Source organism: Eupeodes corollae, chromosome 1, assembly GCF_945859685.1.
Source record: "Eupeodes corollae chromosome 1, idEupCoro1.1, whole genome shotgun sequence".
In the NCBI taxonomy this organism is placed as follows: domain Eukaryota; kingdom Metazoa; phylum Arthropoda; class Insecta; order Diptera; family Syrphidae; genus Eupeodes; species Eupeodes corollae.
In genome coordinates, this window is record NC_079147.1 from 122,159,714 (window position 1) to 122,183,205 (window position 23,492).

General features: G+C 37.0%; 1 protein-coding gene across 1 annotated transcript in view; it reads right to left on the minus strand.

The window, feature by feature from the left end:
• Nucleotides 1-3,744: 3,744 nt before the first annotated feature.
• LOC129939922 (NAD-dependent protein deacetylase Sirt7) overlaps nt 3,745-23,492 on the minus strand; it is a 49,832-nt gene continuing 30,084 nt past the window's right edge. The window contains exon 2 of the mRNA XM_056048105.1: nt 3,745-5,452. Coding sequence (XP_055904080.1) covers nt 3,845-5,452 — 1,608 coding nt within the window. The 3' untranslated portion in view covers nt 3,745-3,844. The remainder of the gene's footprint in view (nt 5,453-23,492) is intronic.

Genomic DNA, 23,492 nt, shown 5'->3' on the forward strand with positions numbered 1-23,492 from the left:
TTTTTAATTGAGAATGTTGTGGTAGAAGTTACATTGTCACTTTTGACAACAAACTTTCTACCGTTAAGCATATCATAAAGTATAGGTATACAACAATGGTTTGCATATGCCAAGCCTGCTCAGTTTTAGGTAAAGACCCTCTTACCATATGGTGAACAGAACAGAACAGCACCTGTGCATTGTTGTTTTGATTTTTGCCATTGGATATCAGTTTAGACGCAGCATGAATTGGGTCATGACCTACCTTGGACCCAAACTGTTTATCCGGAATTATTTTGCTGTCCGCAGCCCACTTAATCAGAGCCCTATTAATGATTTTTTCGAAAACTTTGCTGATGCTCGGAAGAAGACTTATCGACCGAAGATTGACGGGTTGGAGTTGTCCTTTCCCTTTTTCGGGAGAGGATGAACCACAGCGGTCTTCCAATGCACTGGAAATTGTTAAAGAGTCTGTACAAGTTTTTGAGTCTTTTCAGTAAGTCACTCTTGTGCCTTGTATTTGTCAGGTTTCTGTTATTTGGTGGGGCTATCACTCGAACGAAGTTCTCTCGCTAGGGCGTTGGTGAAACGAGGCCAACGCATCTTACTGTAATTGTAAAAGTGTGTTGCAACCGTATTCCTCCAACTCCACGTGTTCGTTCGGAATCTGCATTACAGCAGCCAGTCCGCAGTGATCACTGTCGTACTCGACTGTCAGCAGTTTCGAGGGTGATTACCCACTTTGTCTGTTACTGTCAGTCTGGTGTCGTACAGCAAAAGATCCAGAAAGGACCCCCTTCTTGGATACGATGGCTTGTCGGTAGCCAGAAGGTCGATTCAACGGTGCAAGGATTCATCAAATTAAAAAGATGGTTAACTCTGGGATTACTATGTTGATTTCCCCAATCTTCGTGTTTTGCATTCAAATGACTGGTCAAGATGAAATAATTTTCTTCCAAGCTCAGTTTAAGTTCCCTAAAAAGAATCTCGAGTTCTGAAGCAAAGTAAGTAACCTGCGGAGCTCCAGCCACAATCATATACATACATCCGCTTCCCTTGATTGCGAGAGATGCATACTACGCAAACTTCTAGCGTCTTGAGCTTTCGCAATTCATTGTTGTATCTGTCTTTATAATTAATGCCTTTTCGTATAAAGCGAGGGACACCGCCACCTTGAGTGGAGTCGGGGTGGTCTCTTCTTACGATATTGTAATTTTTATGAGTCAGTTTGTGTTTGTGGTTTAGCTTAGTTTCACTAGCCATAAACACTTAAGGACTGTAGTCTGTCAACAATTGGAACATATTGGCTCTTCGTCCAATCCTTATCTGTGAATTTACATTCACAGCTAGGACTTTTAGGTGCGTCTCCGGCAGCGCGCCCATTGCGCCAGGCCAGGCAACAAAGAGTAGAGATGATCTACCCTTTTGCCTTGCTCCTTTATCTGACTTTGCAGCCCTGTTAGTTGACCTTGAATGCTCAACAACAAGGCTACAATGTCAGATTGCATCTCTGGTGCCTTAGGCACAGAGGCCTTGGGGGCAACCGTTGGTGGAGCCTGTCTCGTGTTTCCATTCCCTGGCACCATTTGGTCATAAGAGAATTTAGATCCACGAATTTTTGTGTTGGAGCCTGTCGAACTGTTCGACTTCTTTCGGCTTTTTGATTGGCCTGTTTTTGTTTTATTTGGTGGACCTTAGGGCAACCCCCATAGTAAGCCGGGTGCCCTTGGTTTCCAAAAAGAACACACTTGAGTAGGGTCAAATCCTCAACCCGCTCATTTCCCAGCTTGCATTCGCCTCCTTTGTGATTTTCTACGCACCTGACAAAACGCAAATGCATATTGCAGTTGGCATTGGCATGGCAAAACCTCTGGTAATTAGTACATTGTAAAATGTCGTCGTGCCTTTTTAATGTGTCCCAGTGTACAGCTTGATTGTCGAGATTCAATTTTCTTCACACTCTTAAAACTGCTTTGGGGCGATAATGATACGAGGAACATTGGCAGCCTATAACCCCCTCGTCTGGACTTCACCGTAGTGAAAGGCTTGACCCCGATAAAATCGATATCATCAATAGCTTTTTGGCGGAGTTCAGTTAAGAGCTCCAGCGGTTCCGTGCAGGAACTTATGTCCTTCAGAAGGACCGTCTTAAATTTCTCACTTTTAGCGTTTAGCTGAAGAACTCAGCTGTGGCCTCTTTTAGAAACGTTTTTACTAACTTGTATTCGGCCAGTGAGAAACACTTTTTTTTCTTTTTCGTTTAAGAGTATAATTAGAAATTTGACCTTAGTGGCCGACTACATGCATGTAGTTTTATGTCGTCCAGGTCAACTCTATGGGTCCTTATTGGTGTTATTTTTTATTTCTTGGCCTCTGGTTGTTTCTGATGTTGCTGCTGCTGTTGTTGTTATTGTTGAGGTTGCTGCTGTTATTTGGCTTTAGCCGAAGTTGATGGGCCCTCGGACATTGGGTCTGTCACTGCTAATGGCCATTTTTTATTTTTCTCCGCTCCTGTGTTTTTGGGAGCGGACTTGGATTGTGGCTGTTTTTGCTGCTGTGGTTGTTGTTGCTGTTGTTTTGCTTGCTGCTCTTGTTTTTGGGCTGCCTCTTGCTTTCGGCGCGCCGCTTGTTTCAGCTTTACCTGATTGAGAAAGGGCTCAATTTCCTCCTTGACCTTATTGAGGCTTTGCTCGAACTGGCTAATGGCTGCCTGTTTGTCTTGCAGGGCCTCCAGTTCTCTTTCATTTTGGAGGTCCGCCGCTACCTCCAAAGACTTGTTTGTCTGCGGGACTGGCTCTGGCTCCGATAGGATTCAATCCCTATTCGGAGACCTGAAGAGCCACTCACCATCTTCGGACATGTACTCTGTTTTCTCAGACTCAGCGTAGTTTGAGAACTCACTCTCAGTGGTAATTCCTCCCTTACCCCTGTCCATGTCTTTTCGCATATCCCGCCGCTTAGGAGAGTTGACCCTCTCCACATTATTTGGGCTATGCTTCTTTAACCTCCTCTTTTGGTTAGTTGTTGTCGCCTTTTCAGATGTTGTTGCATATCGCCTGATGTGTTGGCAGAGGTATCTTTTGATACCCCCGCGTCTTCTCCTTTACCATTTGCTTCTCTTCCCAATCGATGAAATCAACAATTTCTCGATTTTAAAAAAAGCAATAATTGTTCTCGTTGACTCTGCCTGGGACTCGAACCCACGACCCTTCGCTTTGTCTGGAGACGCCACTTTTTTTTATTCATTTTTATTAGTTCATTCTTAAACCTATCTTAAAGCTAGACAAAAATCATAAAACTAGCCTAATTATCCATAACTTACAACTAACTTAATGGTCCCATACGGACACTCTAAGCAGACGCAACCTCCACTGGGCTATCGATTGTTAAATTTTATGGTGGCAAACTGCCAACTTTACTTTTTAATTATAAATTGCACTAATTTAACTTTGAAATGAAAACTAATTTAACAAAAAATTACTTATACAAATGGTGCCCGTGACACGATTGTACCTATTTTTGTCGTGATATAAAGTGGTTAAAAGAAAATGATATTTAAATATTTTAAAAATTATAACATACAAAGTTATTTTTGGCCAACATATAAAATATATATGTATATATATTTAAAAAAAATTATAACACACGAAATAATACGAAAAAACTGACGAATTGGTATACATCTTTTGTCCTCTATGTCTCATGTCTACCACTACATGCAGTCAATCTATCTAATTTAAGTTTGTAAAAAATCATTAAACACAATTTGGAGTTTAAAGAATACAAAGTTTATCTTCTTTATTTACCTAAGGATTTAGTTTTTTATGTCAGAAAAATTAAAAAAAAAAATTAATAACACATCTCATCAATGCTTTCGCCGTTTATTACATTTCTTAAATCCCTTTCCATACCAACCAGCTTGTATCCGTATTAAATTTTTGCGATAAAACGTTGGTAATTCTTTATTACGAGAGTTATCGCAACAATCGCAAAAGATAACAAGTTCCCGGGGAATTGTTTGTATTCTTGATTCGTGTGACCAACTTTTATAAAACTGACATTCAAGCTCTGCATATTTATCAAAACAAAATCCACACTCGGCGGCTTTACGATTCATTTGAAATATTGGTAATATTTTTAAGCTCCAAAAATTAAGTTCAGTTGGTGGTGGGTGAACAATGCTGTGGAGTCCTGAGTAAGCATAGCTGACATCAAACCAAAATGGAAGTCCAGTTTTTTTTTGTATATACATATTACTTTCTGGACGGATTTCAGAAGGGTATCTAGCTTGTATTAATTTTTCTTCGAATGGTAAGATTTGACGTTTTCGCTCATCACCTAATTCAATAGAAAAACTTGATTTCATGCCAGTTTTTATTTGAAAGGGTGTTCTTGAGAGTGAACCCTGGTTTAATAAAATCTGTTTGCTTTCATCAAAATTAGTCCATTCTTCTTTCTCTATTGTTGTTTCCTCAACTTCACGCTTGAGTTGGGATTGTGATACTGTATGTAGTTCTTCAGGAAGCAACGCAGTAGCGTGGAAAAATATAGGATCACGACTTTTGATATACTGTTGCACATGAATATTGAGGTGGTTCATTAGTTGTTTCATAACAACATCACATTTCCCATTTATTTTAATTGTTGCAATTTTGTCCTTTGGGGTCCATTGGAGATTCAAAATGCAAATTTTTGCTCGTTTCTTTGAAGGGCGATCCATTTGCCAAAGCCAATGGTATTTCTTAAGAACTTTTAAGCTAGATCCTAAACACAAAATGACATCAGCATTATCAGCATTGTGACAAGCGCCTATCCAATTTAGCGGTCGTTTAAAGATTCCTTTTTCTCCAAAATGAACAATGGTGTCCATTAGTGGATTTTCACATTTGTAACACCTTCTATTTGTCTTATGAGCATAACGTGCTGTAATTTCAGTAGTATCAAAAAGCCTCCAATAAACACTATTTGGTTTGCATTTGGAACAAACTTCAATGTACATATTTCCGTGAATTTCTGATAATGATTTAACTGGGAGTCCAGATCTTAAATGAAGACCATCACAATTTTGGGATACAATGTGACGTAAAAGTTTTCTTTTATGAAGTTCATACAGAGCCATATGAGTGTAAGTAGGATTGGCGAGTGATAAGTCATGATTTCCAATGTCTTGTCCTTTTTGCAAAAGTGTCCATATGCCATTACTGCCTCTATAATCTGGTATATGCGCTGCAGTACTTATTCCTGCGCCTGTGTAACAAACAAGGTGTTTTGCTTGTGATATTATTTTTGCCAGCTCTGCGACCTTGTTTTCAATTACAGTTGCAGAGTCCTCTTTTTCAATTGCACGCTCTTTGTAAAGAAGTAACTTTTCCTTACGTGTCTTTATTTGTCGGACTAAATCTACATTTTTATCTAGTAAAAATAAATCTTCTTTTGTCCAAGTAGATTCACATCTCTTTAATAAGATTGAGATCTGTAAAGAAATAAAGGATTATACAAATTTTATTATTACCACAAAATATAAGATCACCGTAATACATATTTTTTTAATAATTCATATCGTAATAGGTAGTTAAACAAATCATATGATAAATTAAAATATCGCACAAATTTTTTATTATCATCAGCTATTATATATTTACAACATACTATAAGTAAATGTAAGTAAGGTGAAAGTAACTTTTCACCCCTTTTCATAAAGAATCTCCAGAAATGTTGCAATCTTAAAAGAAGTATTTATAGAATCAAGTATTAATAAAATCGTACAGGTTAATATTTAATTAATGATTAGTATTGGATTAAACAAATCCGTGGAATTTTGATTAACTATAATTAATGGGTATATGTAGCCTAGTACAATAATAAGAAGTAAGTTTAAAAGTTCGGTTTACATTTTTTCTATTGGCAGGCGTTTAAAACATTGTATATAAAATTACTGTCCCTCGTTATTTATTTCAATAGAATAAGATACTCTCGTATCGGAATGAAACGAAGTCTCATTGTTTTTTAATTCATTATTTTTAATTCAAGTATTATTTAGTTAAAATTCTACTTTGTTTTAAGAATTTTCGAAGTCCGTATGTGATGACAAATTTAAAGATCTTTTTCTAAATCAAACCACTGCAGAGCACAGTACAACAATTTAAAATCTTTAACGTTCTTTTTCAGATCATAGTTAGTCATAATAACAAGTTTAAACATATACAGGATGATTGCTTTAAGGTGCACCAAAGGGCTAGCAGGTTGGGTTATAGATACATGTATATATTTATGTTAAAATAAAAATGTTTAAGTAAATGGTTTATGAGAAATTAATTTTTAACTGTACAAGTATCTACGAGACTATTGCTCTACTTCCATTTAGAGCGTATTAACTGTGTATTAGCATTATTGAGGCCATTAACGGCTGTCAACTCACAAAACAGAAAACAATTTATGAAAGTGCTAAAATTAATTCTGCATTATTCTGTCAAGAGATAATTTTGACATTGCTATAGATTAATAAAATGTTCCAAAGACCAACCAACATTTGCAACTAAAGGGCGAATAAAAGGTTAGCATAATGTACATGCATGTATAGTTGGCAGGTAAGAAATTATGGGACCAACTGACCGGCTGCGATGCAAATGCCCGTGGGGCAGCACGGACATTAATGTAAGAGGTGAGTCACTTTTTTATTGTTCATATTAAAAAAGGGTAAAGAACCTACTTTCTTTACAAAAAAAAACAGAAGAGAAATGTGTTATGAGTACCAATACAGTAATTATATATTTTGTAAACTGTGCATGACAACTTCTTTGTCAATTGATTCATTATTGTAATTAAATATCATGCTTAGCTTTCTTTCCTCCCTCGACATTTCTGTTCTCCTTTCATACATTTCTCATGTTCCTAATATTTTTCCTTTATAACCTTCCTTATTAACCTTTCCATGGTTAATTTACGGGATCTGGCTTATCGCGGCCTAGACTTAGGCATGGGAATCAGTTTGAAATTCTTAAAACTAAATTCTTAGCTATCCATTCCCGTGAGAGATAGTCTTCTTAAACAACTTAATTGCTCTAAAGGTATCGTATTTGAGCTGCGGTTGAAAAATGTCGAAAAATCTGAAATTATTTCTGAAATGAGAACCCAGGGCGTAACTGTAGAAACCCAAACAGTAGAAATAGGTTGGTATAAGGCAAAAGTAAAGGTATATCTTCCTTCACCAATGAGGTGCAAAAACTTTCAATACTTGGTCATACGACTAAGAGATGCACTAGAGCTAAGGTATGCGTCAAATGCAGCCTCCCTCCGCACGATCCTGAAACCTGTTCAAGAATAATGTGTGCTAATTGTCTTGAAAACATTCTGGACTCGATGGTAGCAGTCGTTTACAATTGTTACCAAAATTAAAGTGGAATCCTAATTACCTAGCTTCCTATCAGAGTAGCCTTAATTCATAATTAATGAATGTGGATTCCGAAATAGCATCGATCACGAATTCCATAAGACCTGCATATCCAGCCTTTAGAACCAACCATAGGAAGACATTGCCAATAGAACCTGTGTTTGATAGTCAGTGTATGCGTGCTAGACAGAGATCTTTTACGTGGCTGAAGACCCTTGAGTTTACAATAATGAATATAGCAAAGATAAATACTTAGAAGACCATGAGATATACAAAGAACTTTGGAAACAAAAACGAAACCAATATTTTATAGAAGAGTCTAGGAGGATGTCACACTGTAAGAATGCTACAGATTTTTGGGGTCTGGTAAATCTCATGAATGGAAATAAGTTTAACATTCACCGAAATCTAACATCGACTGCGCTCTGTCAACATTTCAAAGAACTCTTAAATCCCCCGTCCAGCTTCGTAAATATATGGTATGCTGAACCTAAATTCGACAATATTCTCTTAGATGCGCCAATAACACAAGAGGAGATAAGACGCATTTTAAAAACATTAAAAGATGGAAAAGCGGCAGGCACTGACAGAATACCGTCTGAGTTTTATAAATACAGAACATCGGAACTTATTGAAAAACTTTATATTTCATTCAACCAAATTCTGGAACATGGTATTATACCGCAAGAGTTTAAAGAGGCCTTAATTTTTCCGATTCACCAAAAAGGTAGTACACAAAATCCAGAGAACTACCGTGGAATAAGCTTTCTTAATGCATCATATAAAATATTTTCGTCAATTTTGCATCAACGACTCAATGAGTGGATAAACGAAAACGGGTGTCCAGGGTGTCCGAAATGTCCAGCTTATTTTTAAGCCTGGTTACTCTACGATCGATCACATCTTTGTGCTAAAAAGTATTGCCGAAACTTTTCTTCAAAACGGGAAAAAAATGTACAGCTTTTTCGTAGATTTTAAAGCAGCTTTTGACGCTGTGAATAAGCGAGCGCTTATCTACAATCTCTATGCACTGGGGATGTCTTCAAAGTTTGGAAAAGTTTTACAAAATCTGTATAACGAAACAAAGGCAGCTGGTTGGAATAGAGAGGAATTTTCGGAATGGTTTCAAACGGAATTAGGTGTTCAACAGGGCTGTACGCTTAGCCCTCTTCTATTCGCACTTTTTATAGAAGATTTAATAGATTATATTTCTGAAGGAGTTGAGTTTGCGTGGACCACTACAAAGGCTCTTTTCTACGCTGACGACATAGTACTTCTATCAGCAGCACCACAAACGCTTCAGTTGATGATCAACCAACTATTTATATACATAGGTGCTGTACTACGTGAAAACTCCAAGTGAAAATACTGGTCTTTAGAAATGGAGGTGGAAGAAATAGTCAGAATGAAAGATGGTTCTTTAATTCAATACCTATTGAGGTCGTAAATGAGTTTAGGAGTATGTTTTACAAAAAACTTAAGTATGGAAAAACATCTTAATGAAAAACTTTCTAAGGCGAAGAGTTCGATTGGAGCTACATGGAAAAAGTGTTTTGCGCATAGCTGTAAGTTTCGTGTATTTGAAGCAGTGTTGGAATGAGTACTATTTTATGCATCGCAAGTATGGGGTTACAAACAATACGATTGCGTAGAAAAGTTGCTGAGATTTTTTATCATTTTATGTTATGAAAGTTCTGCATATGAATAATGATAGACTACCAAAGAAAGCAGCTTTGCACGTAATCAACCGAAGTCTCAGTTGGTATGAGGAATGGAAGGACCTCGCGCAATGGTGTGGTATCGAACTGAACCTGCATGTTGGAAATCTCAAAAAATGGAGGGGTAAACTGTACGAGCTTATTGCCTTCGTTGAGGAGAAGCTTAGGGAGAAGTACATTGAAGATGCAGTCAGCTCTAACAACAGAGTAATCTACACTAAACTTTGTCGTAATCTAGGCCCAAACAACTATTTTAGAGATGGGACTTGTGTGGAAGAAATTTCAACGATGTTGAGACTGCGTGCTGCACTTCTTCAACTGAATTATATGCCACACAGAATTGTTTTGTTGTTGTTATTATACCATTATTTGTACGCATCAAGTACATACACAATCTAAAACTAAAAGGTATTCAAAACTAGGTCGAATACCAGCACAGCACGCGCTACAATGAACTTAATGAGAGGCGAGTTTGGTAAACATTTCATTTCACGTTCGGGACCGTGCGATTTAAAGCCTTTTGACAATTTTTTGTGGGGCTATGTTAAAGCTCATGTAAGCCAATGATGCATTGGAAGACAACATTGAAGCATTTATTCGTAAGATACCGGCCGAAATGTTGGAAACAGTATGACAAAATTGGACTAAGCGGATGGACCATTTGAGTTCATCCGCAGTCAAGGTCCACATTTTTATGAAATAATCTTCAAACATTAAATTATATGGACCGTACTATCGATTAAAATAAATATGTCATACATTTTTCTGAATTTTATGTGTTTTTTTTTTTAAACTTTCCTGTAGCTTTTAAAAACGCACCCTTTACATGCATACACATATAAAACGGACAAACTAAATGAATTATATCACACTAAATTCTTAGCATAAAAAAATAAAATATCAACTATTTTTAATTTAAGAGTCATAATTAATATAACTATCAGGAACACCCTTTTGATTTGACAAAAAAAAATATAAAATAAATATTTTCAAAAAAGTACTAGTACTCTTGCAGTACTTTTTTGCTTTGTTATTTTTTTGTAATACTTTTTTATTTCTTGCCAAAGCAAAAGGGTAAAATCATTCCTCTTCAAGTAAATATGCATACACACATATAATGTAAAAAGGTTGTTTCTATTGTCTTCCTCGATCTCCTTCTCAACATATTAACATATGTTCTTCTCTATTTTCTGTTCTTTAATTATCCTTGATTAATTTTAAATTTTCCGTCATTCTCAAATGTAAACAACAATTGAGGGGTATAAAAAAGGGTTCAAATTCAATCATCACCACGCCTCTCAGATGTCGCTTCGTTCGTTCTTCTTCATAATATTAATATAATAAATATACATACAATGCTATCGCCAAACCTCCACCTTCCGTTATTATCCCCCCATCCACATCATCACAACTTCAACTTCATGATCTAGAAATGCTCTCTCCAACGATAAACAAAAAAAAAACAACTATCAACATTCCAAAATAATTCAGCCTCTCTTTAACTAGAAAACAAGATCACTGTCAAAAATCCTTAAAAGTTATCATCTATTAACACTGTTCGTCATAATATCGTAAATTAATCTGTATTGGTACTATATTATTTACATACATTATTAATGGCATTGTATTTGTTATGTTTAATTTAAAGCTTTTCTTATTCTTAAATACATATCATATTAAAATATTCATTTGTCACAGTAGCTAGAAGCCCTGGTAGCTATTAGCTTTTAAGTATTGATTTTGTACATTTATGTATAGTTCAATAAATAATAATAATAATAATAATAATAATAATAATAATAATAATAATAATAATAATAATAATAATAATAATAATAATCATTTGTCACACCACAGAGCAGTTAATCTTTAAGGTCATCAGATTCTACAACTCTACCTATTTTCAATATTTGTAAACCTATTCTTAATTTGAATTAAACTTAAATTAAATACAAACGAATCGTGTTCTTCTTTTCTATTATTTGGACTTGGGTGAACGTTTTAAAATCTAGTGCCGAAACACGGGAATTTTGAACGTTTAGGAAAGTTAAAATCGATTAAACGTAGTTTAAAACGAACACCGAACGAACGAAATGATTCCGCTAGTCGTGCCTTTTATCGTGGTCAAGTGACCCAATTAGTAAAAAGTACCTGCAATCTGATGACCTGCAATCTGATGACTCTAAAATCAAAGATAAAGAAGTTTAAAAAAAAGCAAACGGTGAAGTGATTTCGTTAATAAAACCTGAGACTTTAGAAGAGAAGCAAATTCTGTGGCAGAATATGAAATTAAGTATCGCCTGTCTAAGTTTGGCCTTTCTCAAGGGCAACTAATAGTCAACGAAAATGTTAATTATTCCATTTCCATCCCTGCTCTACTCCCTTCTCAAACAACAAACGCGCCATCGAATTGCATTTCCGTGAAATTAAATAAAATTCCAGCCAAAGAAATTCTCGGGTGACTTTAAGGATTGGATTGGGATTGGGTTGGACACAATATCGCGTTCTCGTTCATGATAAGATAATCTTTCTTTAAGTACGATCGATATATTTAATTATCTTGAAACGGTTCTCACAGGCAAAGCAGCAGAAAAAATAGCTGGTCTCACTCCTTCGGAGACTAATACGCGACATCTATAACATTATTAAAAGAGGAATACAGGAATAGTGAAAAGATTATAGAATTAACGATGCAGCGCCTGCTTTCTATTCAACCCGTTCCAACTAAAACGGATACTTTCAGTCTGAGACGGTTATACACGTCGGTATTATCGTCTACTCGCTCAATTCAAGCCTTAAGAATTCCGTCGTCAAATTATTATGTGATTGTTTGTTGCGTTGCATACCAAATGATTTACGAGTCGATTTTCATTGTTACTACGAGGACTCAATTGCCAATGTCAATGTCAGTAAATTTAAAGCAAATGTATAAAATATTTGGGGTACTTTGTTACATGCAAATACCATAAAGTTAAAAAAATGTTAGCAATTATTAAATGAAGTAAAACAGAAATTGAAAAAAAGTAAATACAAGCCTAAAAAGTTATGCTATACTTAAACACATATTTTTGACCATAAATTAGGATATTGAAGTTTTTTATTGGCAATTGATTAAAAAGTTTAGGTGCTGTTGCAGTGTAAAAATTTGAGAATTGAATTCTATTACTCATTAGAATATTAACTAAAAATAGAGTATTAGTTGTTAAGCTATGTGTATTTGGGTTTCTGAGTACCTGATTGTATCCACTTCTCTAGGAATAATATTTAAGATCTTTATATTCATAAAGGTGTTTCAACGGCAAGATACGACGATCTTGAAATAAAGGCCAACTACTTGTTAACCTTGATTTCTTACAAATGATTCGGATTTTAATGCCAAGCTATGAAGGGAAGACATTTTTGGTGGAATAATCGGGAAGAACAGCCCGCACAACACTTTTGACAACGGATTCAGGCTCATAGATTTTGCTGCGGGGCGAGATCGCCAAATCCTTTTCCGACCGAGTTACAAGTAACCTCTCTCGAAATTCCCTGCCGCCAACACAATGTATCGAAAACTAGTGGCAACATTGCCAAGATGCAATTAGAGAAGCCGCCTCTGATGTGCTGGGTTCCAAACAGCCACCAACAAGGAACCCCTACTTAACATCGCCTATAAAATCTTCTCTGCCGTAATATGTGATCGTCAACAACCTGATAGGTGTGGTTTTAGACCAGAAAAGTCCACAGTTAATCAAGTACTCACATTACGGCAGATCCTGGAAAAAACCCAAGAAAACCAAATCGACACCCACCATCTTTTCAGCGATTTCAAGGACGCATATGACAGCATCTACAGGGACGAGGTGTATAGAGCCATGTCTACTTTTGGCTTCCCTGCCAAACTCGTTCGCTGCTCCATGAAGGTTGAAAACATCTTAACAGAATCTTTCGATGTCAAAAAAGGTTTTAGACAAGTTGATGTGCTTGAAAGAATAGTGCAGAGCTCACACGTCAACACTAGAGACACTATCTTTCAAAAGTCTGTCCAATTACTAGCATATACTGATGACATTGACATAATCGGTAGAACTCAGCGTGATGTCAATGGGGCTTTTGTGAGTATTTAGGCAGAGGTGGCAAAAATGGGTTTAACGGTCAATGAAGGCAAAACAAAGTACAAGATGTCGTCAGGAAAGGACATACAACACCGACTTCTTGGTAAAAACGTCATCATCGACAGACGTAACTTTGAAGTAGTCAAGGATTTCGTCTACCTAGGCTCCGCTCTAAACGCAGAAAACAACACCAGCGCTGAGATCAAACGTAGAATAACTCTTGCCAACCGCTGTTTCTTTGGACAAAGAAACCAATTGAGTGGTAAAGTCCTCTCTGTTGCTATATAAGACCCTTATCATCCCCGTGCTGCTATACGGTGCAGAAGCATGGACTATGACAAAAGCGGATGAAAGCACCTTGGGTCGGTTCGAGAGAAAAGTTCTTCATGCGATCTACGGTCCCGTATGCATGGAAGGGGAGTGGAGGAGAAGATGGAACGACGAGCTGTACTGGCTGTACAGCGACGAATAAGATGGCTGGGTCACGTAGAGCGCATGGAAACCAATGACTTCGAATCCACACCCACAGGACAGCGCAGTAGAGGAAGACCGCGGATCAGGTGGTGCGCACAAGTGGAAGGTGACCTCACTTAACTTGGAGCGCGAAACTGGAGACATCTAGCTGGGGACCGAGCTAGATGGAGAAGTTTGTTGGGTGAGGCCCTAGTTCACACAGGACTGTAGCTCCACCTTAAGTAAGTAAGATTCGGATAATATGTTTCTGCGATGTAATTATAGGATCAAGCATGTTTTGATATGCACCTCCCCAACTAGTTATTCAATACTATAGCTTAGAATGAACGAGTATATTGTTGTTAATAGATTTTGTACAAGTTCGTTTTAATATGAACATTTCACGCGTTACGGACATTGAGTACTTTTTTAATTCCCCAGTATATTGCTTCCAGTTTAAATTTTGGTCAATTGTAACTCCTAAATATTTAAAATTGTTAACGAAATCGATTTCAAAACAATTAATGGAACAAGGTGTTATATGTTCAAAGCTGGATTTTCCACAACAATGTGTAGCTAAGCTAAGTTTTCTACATGTTTCTGAATGGAAGATAACATTGCAGTCCAAGATATGTTTTTAATTGCAGAATATTATTTTTGTTTTTACTTAAAATTAGCTTATTTTAGTTTTACTTAAAATGACCTTATTTATGGAAAACCATTGTCTAAGTACATTTAAATCTTTTTGTAACACAGCGATCAATTCAAGTAGCTAATTGCTAGAGATTGTCAGAGCCATATCATCAGCGAACGCTGTTATTTTGCTAATTGATGATTGTTTGAAGACAGAGTTTATGTATATTAAAATCAATAATGGACCTAGCACAGATCCTTCAGGAACACCGGTAGTAAGCTCCTGAACATCGCTAAATATTTCATCGATTCTAACTCTTTGGTGTCTTGCGGATAAAGCAAACAAATCGAAAACCAGACCTCTAAATCCAGCTTTATAAATTGTTCCTAAAAGGATCTGATGATTGATCAAATCACAAGCACCATGACAACTTTTTTCAATTACTACAATTTATCTTGTTTTCACCTCTTACAACCTTTTCGTTACAAGATATGCAACTCATAATGACTGATTGATTATTGCAAAGTTAATACAGAAAATAAATCTTTATTATAGTTTATTTTTGTACACCTTTGCTGATAATGCTTGATACGTGCGTACGCCACAACACTCACAAGCTCTCTGATAATGCATCAACATCAGAAAATTCATCGATTACAATTTGTGACGCACAAGTTAGTTGTCTCTGGAAGTTCCCGAAAAGAGAAGTAGGCCCTAGAAAAGCAAACGAAGCGATACTACATCCATTTCGCTCGACAGTGACAAATACAAATTCATCAAGAGCTCCTGTCAAAACTGCACTATGTTTGTTTACATCAGAGAAAGATAATAATTGTTGTTTCTTTTATAATAGCACAAGCCATGAAGCTAAGGATTGTTGCTGCACAACGAGTATTCCTAAAAAGAAAAAACTGCTTGTTATGGACTTTCGATGCTGAAAAAAGGTCACAACTCCAGGATGTGAAGAGTAAAAGCAATCACCTGCAAATCCTGAAATGGACGACACGATACCAGTATGTGCGACCATTCGTACTATCCAAAGAAAAGTCCTGCGCCTGTGGTTGTTAACAATAATACTGCAGTGAACCTATACACATGTGATCGAGTTAAAAAAGGTATTACGTATTTGCAAACAGCATGTGCTTATGCCAGCAGTGAAAGCTCTACTTTTTCTATGTTTGTTTGTATCGGCATGGTTGGAAGAAGTCAGCTCTCGTCAAATCTAGCACGTCGTTTAAATGCACCTGTTGTCGGAGAGCATAAACTCAGCGGTATCGCATTCGGAGGTGACGAACCAAAGCCAAGCAAGTATGTAATAGAGTTCGTTTTGTGCTTCGTAGCCAATTTGATGATCAAGCTGTAGTGGTAGATGCAATTGAGGTTCCGACTATTTGCTTTGATGGACTGTCTGAGTAGAAAAATGTTCAAGTTGTCTCAACATGTAATTCTGCAGTTAGCGGATAATCGTGCTCATGGCAAATCACTAGAAGGTGGTATAAGTGTGCTGATCGGTGCCGATGCATATTGTAGTCGCAACAGATGAACACAAGCGTCAGATAGGTTGACAGCAATCAACACAATCTTGGGATGAACGATTCAAGGACCATCGACCATCGAACAGAAAGCATCCGATTCAACTTGTGGAATTTCACTCAACGTTTGTGCCTGTAAGGATATCCAGAGGCTTTGGAAGCTTGAAATTTTGGGAATCGCTTCTGAAAATAAAAAGGGGGTAAGTGATGATGTTTCCTTACATGTTTATAGGAAAAGTGATAGGTTTGAAGCATTGCTTCCATTGAAAACGATTTCCACCCCACTTCATAATAACCGTACAGGTGCAATCATATGGATGTAATCCCTAGTGAGAAAACTTTGTTCAACTGGAAAAATTATTGATCACGATGAGGCTATGATTGAGATGTTTTCATCGGGGGTTGCTAAACCGGTGTCAAAAAACGTGGTTGACGATAACGTCCTTTATTATTTACCACACCGTCCGATGTATAGAAGATAAGGAAACAACAAAAGTCCGTATTGTTTTTGATACGTCCGCCCACGCACCCAACCATTCATCGCTTAACGACGTCTTACAAGTTGGGGCTTGACCCCAGAGTGAAGGTAATTTGCTACATGGTCCTCATACGGCCAATGATTGTTTATGGTTGTCCTATGTGGTTCAACGTTGCCCCTTCCAGATGGAGAAGTTTCGGGTGTTCGAGCGGCAGTATTTACGACACGCTGTACCGGCTTATATCGAACAGCCGAATCTTCTTATGTGCATTACTATTCCAACGAGCAGAGCTGTAAAAAATGCAATCATTTTTGTATTGCAGTTAAATGATTGAAAAGACTTACATTTTGAATAATTTGACTTCATGTCAGTACTTAACTTCGAAAAAAAAATCACAGTTAATTTTGAAGTCTTTTGTAAAAAAATCATTTAGAGCAGTTAAAAGACTTAAAGTCAAAAGAATGCATTACTTTTTACTGCTCACATTCTTGTAAGTCTTTTAAAAGTCTTTTACATTCTTTGCATTCATTAAGTCTTTTGATTGCATTCAATGTAATGGAGTCATTTGAATGCTTTGAAGTCTTTTTACTGCTTGAAATATTTTTATTGCTTGAAGTCTTTTGAGTGCTTTAAGTCTATCTATATAGTTTATCATCAGGTTTCTTACGACTAGCATTTACTTTGCTCTTTTGATTATTTAATTCATATTGTACTCGTAGTTACCCTCACAAATACAAAGTCTATCAAAATTTAAAAAAATATACAACAAAGGAAGGCTAATGTTGCACGTTGTTTTAAATAATAATTTAGTTTATATTTGAGTTAGTTTTTTTTTTGAAAAAGTATTTCTCCTGCCCGAACTAAGAACACCTACACAAACGTCTTTTTTTAGAAGCCACCTTATATGTTTTAGCCTATGATCACACCTTCTGCTTCTTCCTTCTGATTTTTTACAAAAGACTTCAAAATTAACTGGGAATTTGTTTTCGAAGTTAAAGTATTGCATTAAGCAATGTAAATGCATTCCCAAAATTCAGTTAAATGAATGGGACTTTTCGCGATGAAATACCAAATGATTGCATTCTTTCACAGCTCTGCCAACGAGGTCCTATTAAACGGGGCTCGAATCAACAGAATTGACAATTTCGTGATAAAACTCGTTCGAGGTCACATTGCAAGAGCTATGTCTTCGACCAACGATTTAATTTTGGGGGCGCTCTATCCGAACGACGAGTATTTTGAAAGTGCATCCTTGAGCGGCTTCATTCCACCAGAGGCATTCATCTTTTTAGATAGATGCGGTCTGATAGAGGATAGATTGGCAGTTCCGTTAATCTACCACGTCAGACGATGAACCGTGGATAGGCGACTCCTGTACAATCGGGACGTGCGTCCGAATTGTGTGTGTGTCTTTATATGGTGTTTTTTTAGGGGAAATTTCTGTTACACATATATATATACATATATATATATATATATATATAAATACTGCCATTTCATTTACATTAATTGTTTTTTTTTTCGATGTAGCTTAATAATTCGAGGGGGTGCTCCATAGGAGAAGTTGTCAGCTTGATAATTCGTGTAAGTGATCCATAGGAGACGAAATATAAGACTTGTTAATTTGGTAATAATTCGAGTGGGTGCTCCATAGGAGGTAACGCCCAGCATGGAAATTCACTTTTTATAGAAATTGTGTCAGACGGAATATTAGAGTGAGTAATTTTCTTTTGTTCCTTTTCTTAGATTATTTTGCATATAAAAAAAATGTATTGTGATAAAATTTTAAAAGCATTGTTCTAATTTATATATAGTTTTGTATTGGGTTGGAAATAAGATTAGTGTGACCACACTAATTTTCTTTCGCAATAGGCAAACTTTGGAACCAGATGTTGCTTATGTTTGATGCATTCAGGCGGCAACGGTGGCAGTTAATCCTTTTTTAAACCTAGTAGGGCCCCTCGTTGTTTTAAGTGTAATAAAGAAGGTCACCTCGCGAATAATCGTTCCGCTGAAAAGCGCCGTTATGGTTGTGGGGCAGCAAATACAATTAAGCGAAATTGTAGACGCTGCTCGTCGGGAAATGGGCAACGCTCTCTTAGGCCAGCAGGGCAAGAGCGCCGGCGTCAAAATTAGGGAGGTTGCCTGCTGCAGCAAACCAGCTGTCAAATCGAATTTAATTAGGTTTCAAATTACAGACGAGTATCGCGACAGTCGTCCTTACTTGGGTGTAAATACCTATGGCTTAAGGTTTTTAGGACTTTTAGATTCAGGAGCATTTAGGACTTACGGTTAAATTTAAGTATTACCAATATAAATCAAGTACAAGTTGGTAGGATATTTAGGAGTAGTCAATCTGCAAATAGTTGTTGGAGGAAAGGTCAGTTCTAATAGAATGTTTAGTCCTACCTTCGCTTCTCCATATGTTGATATTAGGTGCAGACTTTTGGACACTCTCGGGAATAGCCCCGGACCTTAGGTCACGTATGTGGAACTTCTCGAGCCAGGTAGCATTAGCTACAATTTGAACGACCTCTATTTGGAAGAGTCGGGTTTGATTGATGAGCAGAAGAAAAGCTTAAACACACTTATTGAGGATTTATTAAAAAACATGCCAGAAGGACTAGGAGTTACAAATAAAGTTGAACATATCATTAGAACATTTTCGGATCCAATTAAACAGAGGTATAATCCAGTTTCGCCAGCGATGCAGGTACAAATAGACCAATCTCAGAATACACCTTTTTCAAATAAGAACAAATATAATGGCAAAGAATAAAAACACCAAAGTTCTAGTTCGTGGGTAAACTTACGACCGACGACAAGGGCAGTGGCAACTGTCAAATCGCTGAAAATAACCAACGAGGCAAAAACGTTGGTTATACAGCGCACCTGACAGGGTACAGTTGGGTTGTTGGGAGTGTAAATGGTAGTGTTTAGTACTTAAGCCGTCTGCCAAAATATAAAAAGTGATTTCAAAACAAATGTTTTAAGTACCAAAAATTTATATTTTATGATTTTATCATATAATGTATCAGGTTTGAGTAATAAAACTTTATTTAGCGAGTTTTATAAATTTGTAAACAGTTTTGACATAATATTTTTATACGAAACTTTTGTAACAGAAAACAATTATGCAAATATTGAAAATAAATTGATAGACTTTAAGTTTAAATGGATCCCGGCCTTACGAACTAGCACGCGACGCAGAGCAAACGTAGAGTGTTATTTTGGGTTCAAAATAAAGCTGAAATATGATATCGTTTATAGATTTGGAAATAAATACTAAACGGCTTTCAATACCTTCATATGTAAACTGCAATAATTGGAAAAACTACTTTGAAAAAATAACGGAGAAAATTAACGAAAGAGGATCTTCAAACGTTATGCTGATTTGTGATTTGAACGCGAAAATCGGACTTGAGTCAGGAGTAATGAACGAAGTAAAGGGCATTTTGAGGCAATCAAAAGATACCATTTCTAGGAAACTGTTAGAATTATGTGCTTTATTTGGACTTCGTATTTAAAATGGGACCCAGTTCGAGTGTTTTTTGGAGGACAAGAAGCATCAGTGAAAGATTATTATTAATTTTAGGTGAAGATTGGGAGCCTTTTGTGAAAGATTTTGAGATCAAAGAAACCCCATACTCGAATCATTTTGAAGTGGCTTATACAACCAAATGAAGAAACCTGTAACAAGCTATTACCTTCTAGACTTAAATGGAATACCTCAAGAATTCAGGCCTATAGACAACAACTTGATTTGAAACTTCAATAACAGCAAAATGTAGGCTTCCCTATGTTAGAGCAAATTATAAAGTCATCTTACCCTTAACAACAAGGCTGTGGAAAAAGGAGCAAATTTATAAAGGAGCCTTGGTTTGATGAAGAATGGCAAAAAGCCCGTAAGAAATCCTTTGCATGGTTGAGAAATTTCCGGAATTCCCAAGTGTTATTTATTTCTGAATTGGTTTTGATGAAGCCCTTGTCTATTATTTATTAGTGTTTTGGCTTCGGTTATTGTTCCAATTATTTTGTCTGTAAGAGTTAAAGTTGCGGTTGAAATTTTAATTTTGCATCTTATTTTCATATGTATTTTGATTCATGTTACTTTGAAATCGGTTGCGGTCATTGGTATTTTGGTTGAAGTGCCTGTAGTACATAAGTGCGTTAGAATTTGTTTTTTCTAATTCAATTGCTAGATTAGCTGCTTCTTTTAATGATTCAGGTTGAGATGCAAAAACAGTTTGCATCCAAATAAAACCACAGCAGCAACTCTAACTATCTAACTTTTTTTGTTTTTCATATTCTGTTGTCTTTTTTTTCTTATTCCATCTTTGTTTGTTTTTTTCAATTATCGTTATTACTATTTTTTTTGGTGCCACCATGCCTATTCTACTTAAAACTAAACTATAAAACAGGTATGTAGGACGACCAAGGCTTAAAACCCCATCCCGACTACCCACAATCAACTGCTGATTTAAGCCACCAAAACTGGTTCTCCTGCTTTACCCTATCAGTTCGGTCCCGTTCGGACACAGCCCTACTGAACCGAAGGAGCTCTGCTCCGCCTGTATCAGACGGCATCTATCTAAAAATAGGAATGCCTCTAGTGGAATGAAGCCGCTCAAGCGTGCACTTTCAAAATACTCGTCGTTCGGATAGAACGCCCCCAAAAATTAAATTGTTGGTCGAAGACATAGCTCTTGCAATGTGACGTCGAACGAGTTTTATCACGAAATTGTCAATTCTGTTGATTCATGCCCCGTTTTATAGGACCTCAATGGAATAGTATGTAAGAAGATTCGGCTGTTCGATATAAGCCGGTACAGCGTCGTAAACACTTCCGCTCATACACCCGAAAACTTCTCCTTCCGGGAAGGGCCAACGTTGAACCACACAGGACAACCATAAAATCATAGGACGTATGAGGGCCATGTAGCAAATTACCTTCACTCTGGGGTCAAGCCGACTGCTGTAAAATAGCCGTTCCGTCAGACCGAAATATAAATACTGATCTAACCAGATACCGAGGTACTTCACTACACTTTTGCTCGCTAATGGCTGCCCGTGAAGATCAACGATGCTCATCTTTCGCCAATTCTTATACGTATCCCTAGTGGCCCTAGCCAACGGAGTCCGGAACAGCCGGAACAGAATTGTCTCCGACTTCTGGACATTTATTTTCAGTTTCCAGTCGTCGCAATATCGCTGAATCTTGTCGAAATCACGCTGCAAGAGAATTCTAATAATCTTAACCTTTCGGGCCGTTCTGTACGCAATTAAATCGTCGGGGTATGCAATTGCCTTTGTAAGGCTACCTAACAGATCGCTGGTGTAAATGCTGAAGAGAATCGGCGAACTCACCGCTCCCTGTTGAAGATCATTTTTAATTGAGAATGTTGTGGTAGAAGTTACATTGTCACTTTTGACAACAAACTTTCTACCGTTCAGCATATCATAAAGTATATACAACAATGGTTTCCTTATGCCTGCTCAGTTTTAGGTAAATAATCTCTAACCAAATCTCTGTCAAAGGCCTTTCCAAATCAACCAGAACAGAGCCTGTGTATTGTTGTTTTGATTTATTCCATTGGATATCAGAAACGAGTTTAGACGCAACATGAATTGTGTCATGAACCGCCTTGAAAACGAACTGTTTATTCGGAATTATTTTGTCTGTAGTCCACTTAGTAAGAGCCGAATTTATGATCTTTTCGAAAACTTTGCTGATGCTTGGAAAAAGACTTATCGACCGAAGATTTGACGAGTTGGAGTTGTCCTTTTCCTTTTTCGGGAGAGGATGAACCACAGCGACCTTCCAATGCACTGGATAATATGCATTATTGAAGAGTGTGGTGAAAATGTCAATTGCCTCCATCGGTAAATGTATTGGTACAACATTGGATACACCATCGACACCTGATGACTTTTTGTTTTTTATTGAGTTGAAGATGAGCTAAAGTTCGATTTTCGTCACTAGCAATCGACTTGGTCCCGTTTGCTCGGCGATTATGGCATTTCCCAAGGAATCGTCCACGAACCGCATGAAACCGCGGTTCTCAGATCACCAATGTATGATATCATTTCAAAGGTAAAAGTGAATAAGTAGGGCTCTGTTTTCTAGGTCGTGATTTCGGCGAATGCTAACATTCACCTTGTGCACTTGCTGGAAAGCAGCTCCCACCTCCTCCATCCTTCCTTCGGATCTTTAATTATATAAAAGTCATCGTCAAAGTTGGCTTCTTCTGGATCTATTTGCGCTGTCATGAGTAAGTCTCTGTTTTCTTCAGTTCTTTGGAGTTTCAGACACGGAAGGTCATTATCGTTTTTTTCCTGAATATCTTGTTGATTTTGGGGAACATACTAGGGTCACTGGAATTAACTGACCGGATCTTGCGTTCCCAGTACTTGTTAATTGATAACCTATAGTTCTCCTTAATCAACAGATTGACATTTTTTATTGACGACTTCAGTACCCTAACCTCCAAGTCACGTGTCACCCACGGCTACCGGTTTGCTCCAATTCCGATTTTGCAACTGTCGTGGATATGGAGCTAGTTTCTTTTTGATGCCTATGTATTTCTGGATGTTTTTTTGGTCCAAACAAGGAACTGGGAAAAATCCTAATGTCTATAAACTCAATTTCCTAGATTTGTATGCGAGTTCTTTATTTTTCTTTAAAATAAACAAAAATTTCGGATTGGTAAAAAGGGTACCTGTTGCCTTATTTAAAACAAAGGGGCTTTGTTTTGCTGCTGGTCGATTTGAAAAGAAAGAGATTTGAAAATTTCTTTTCTTTCTGCTGACACTTTACCCATCAACATTTTGTGCTGAATAAGCAAATAAAATTCAGCCAACCAGCTAGAATGAATTTTCTCTGGATACATGGATAACAATCTTATCCCCAACCTCCCAAAAGCAATACCACTGTATGTCACTGAGATTTCTCTTTTTTAGTATCCCAAATCCCTACTCTCTGGACCTATCCTTAGCTCAAACACCAAACTACATTACCGACTCACAATATCGTAACAGTTGATCTCGTTTATGTCATTTTGACAAGTCAAGAATTAAAATAATTTTTTGTTTATTATCTTCGGTCTTCGATTCCTTTAATATTTATTTCGTCGTCTTTTGTGTGTTTAATAAATAAATAAAGGCGAATACCTTTTGTAACAGCCTTTACGAAAAAAAGAAAAATATTCAA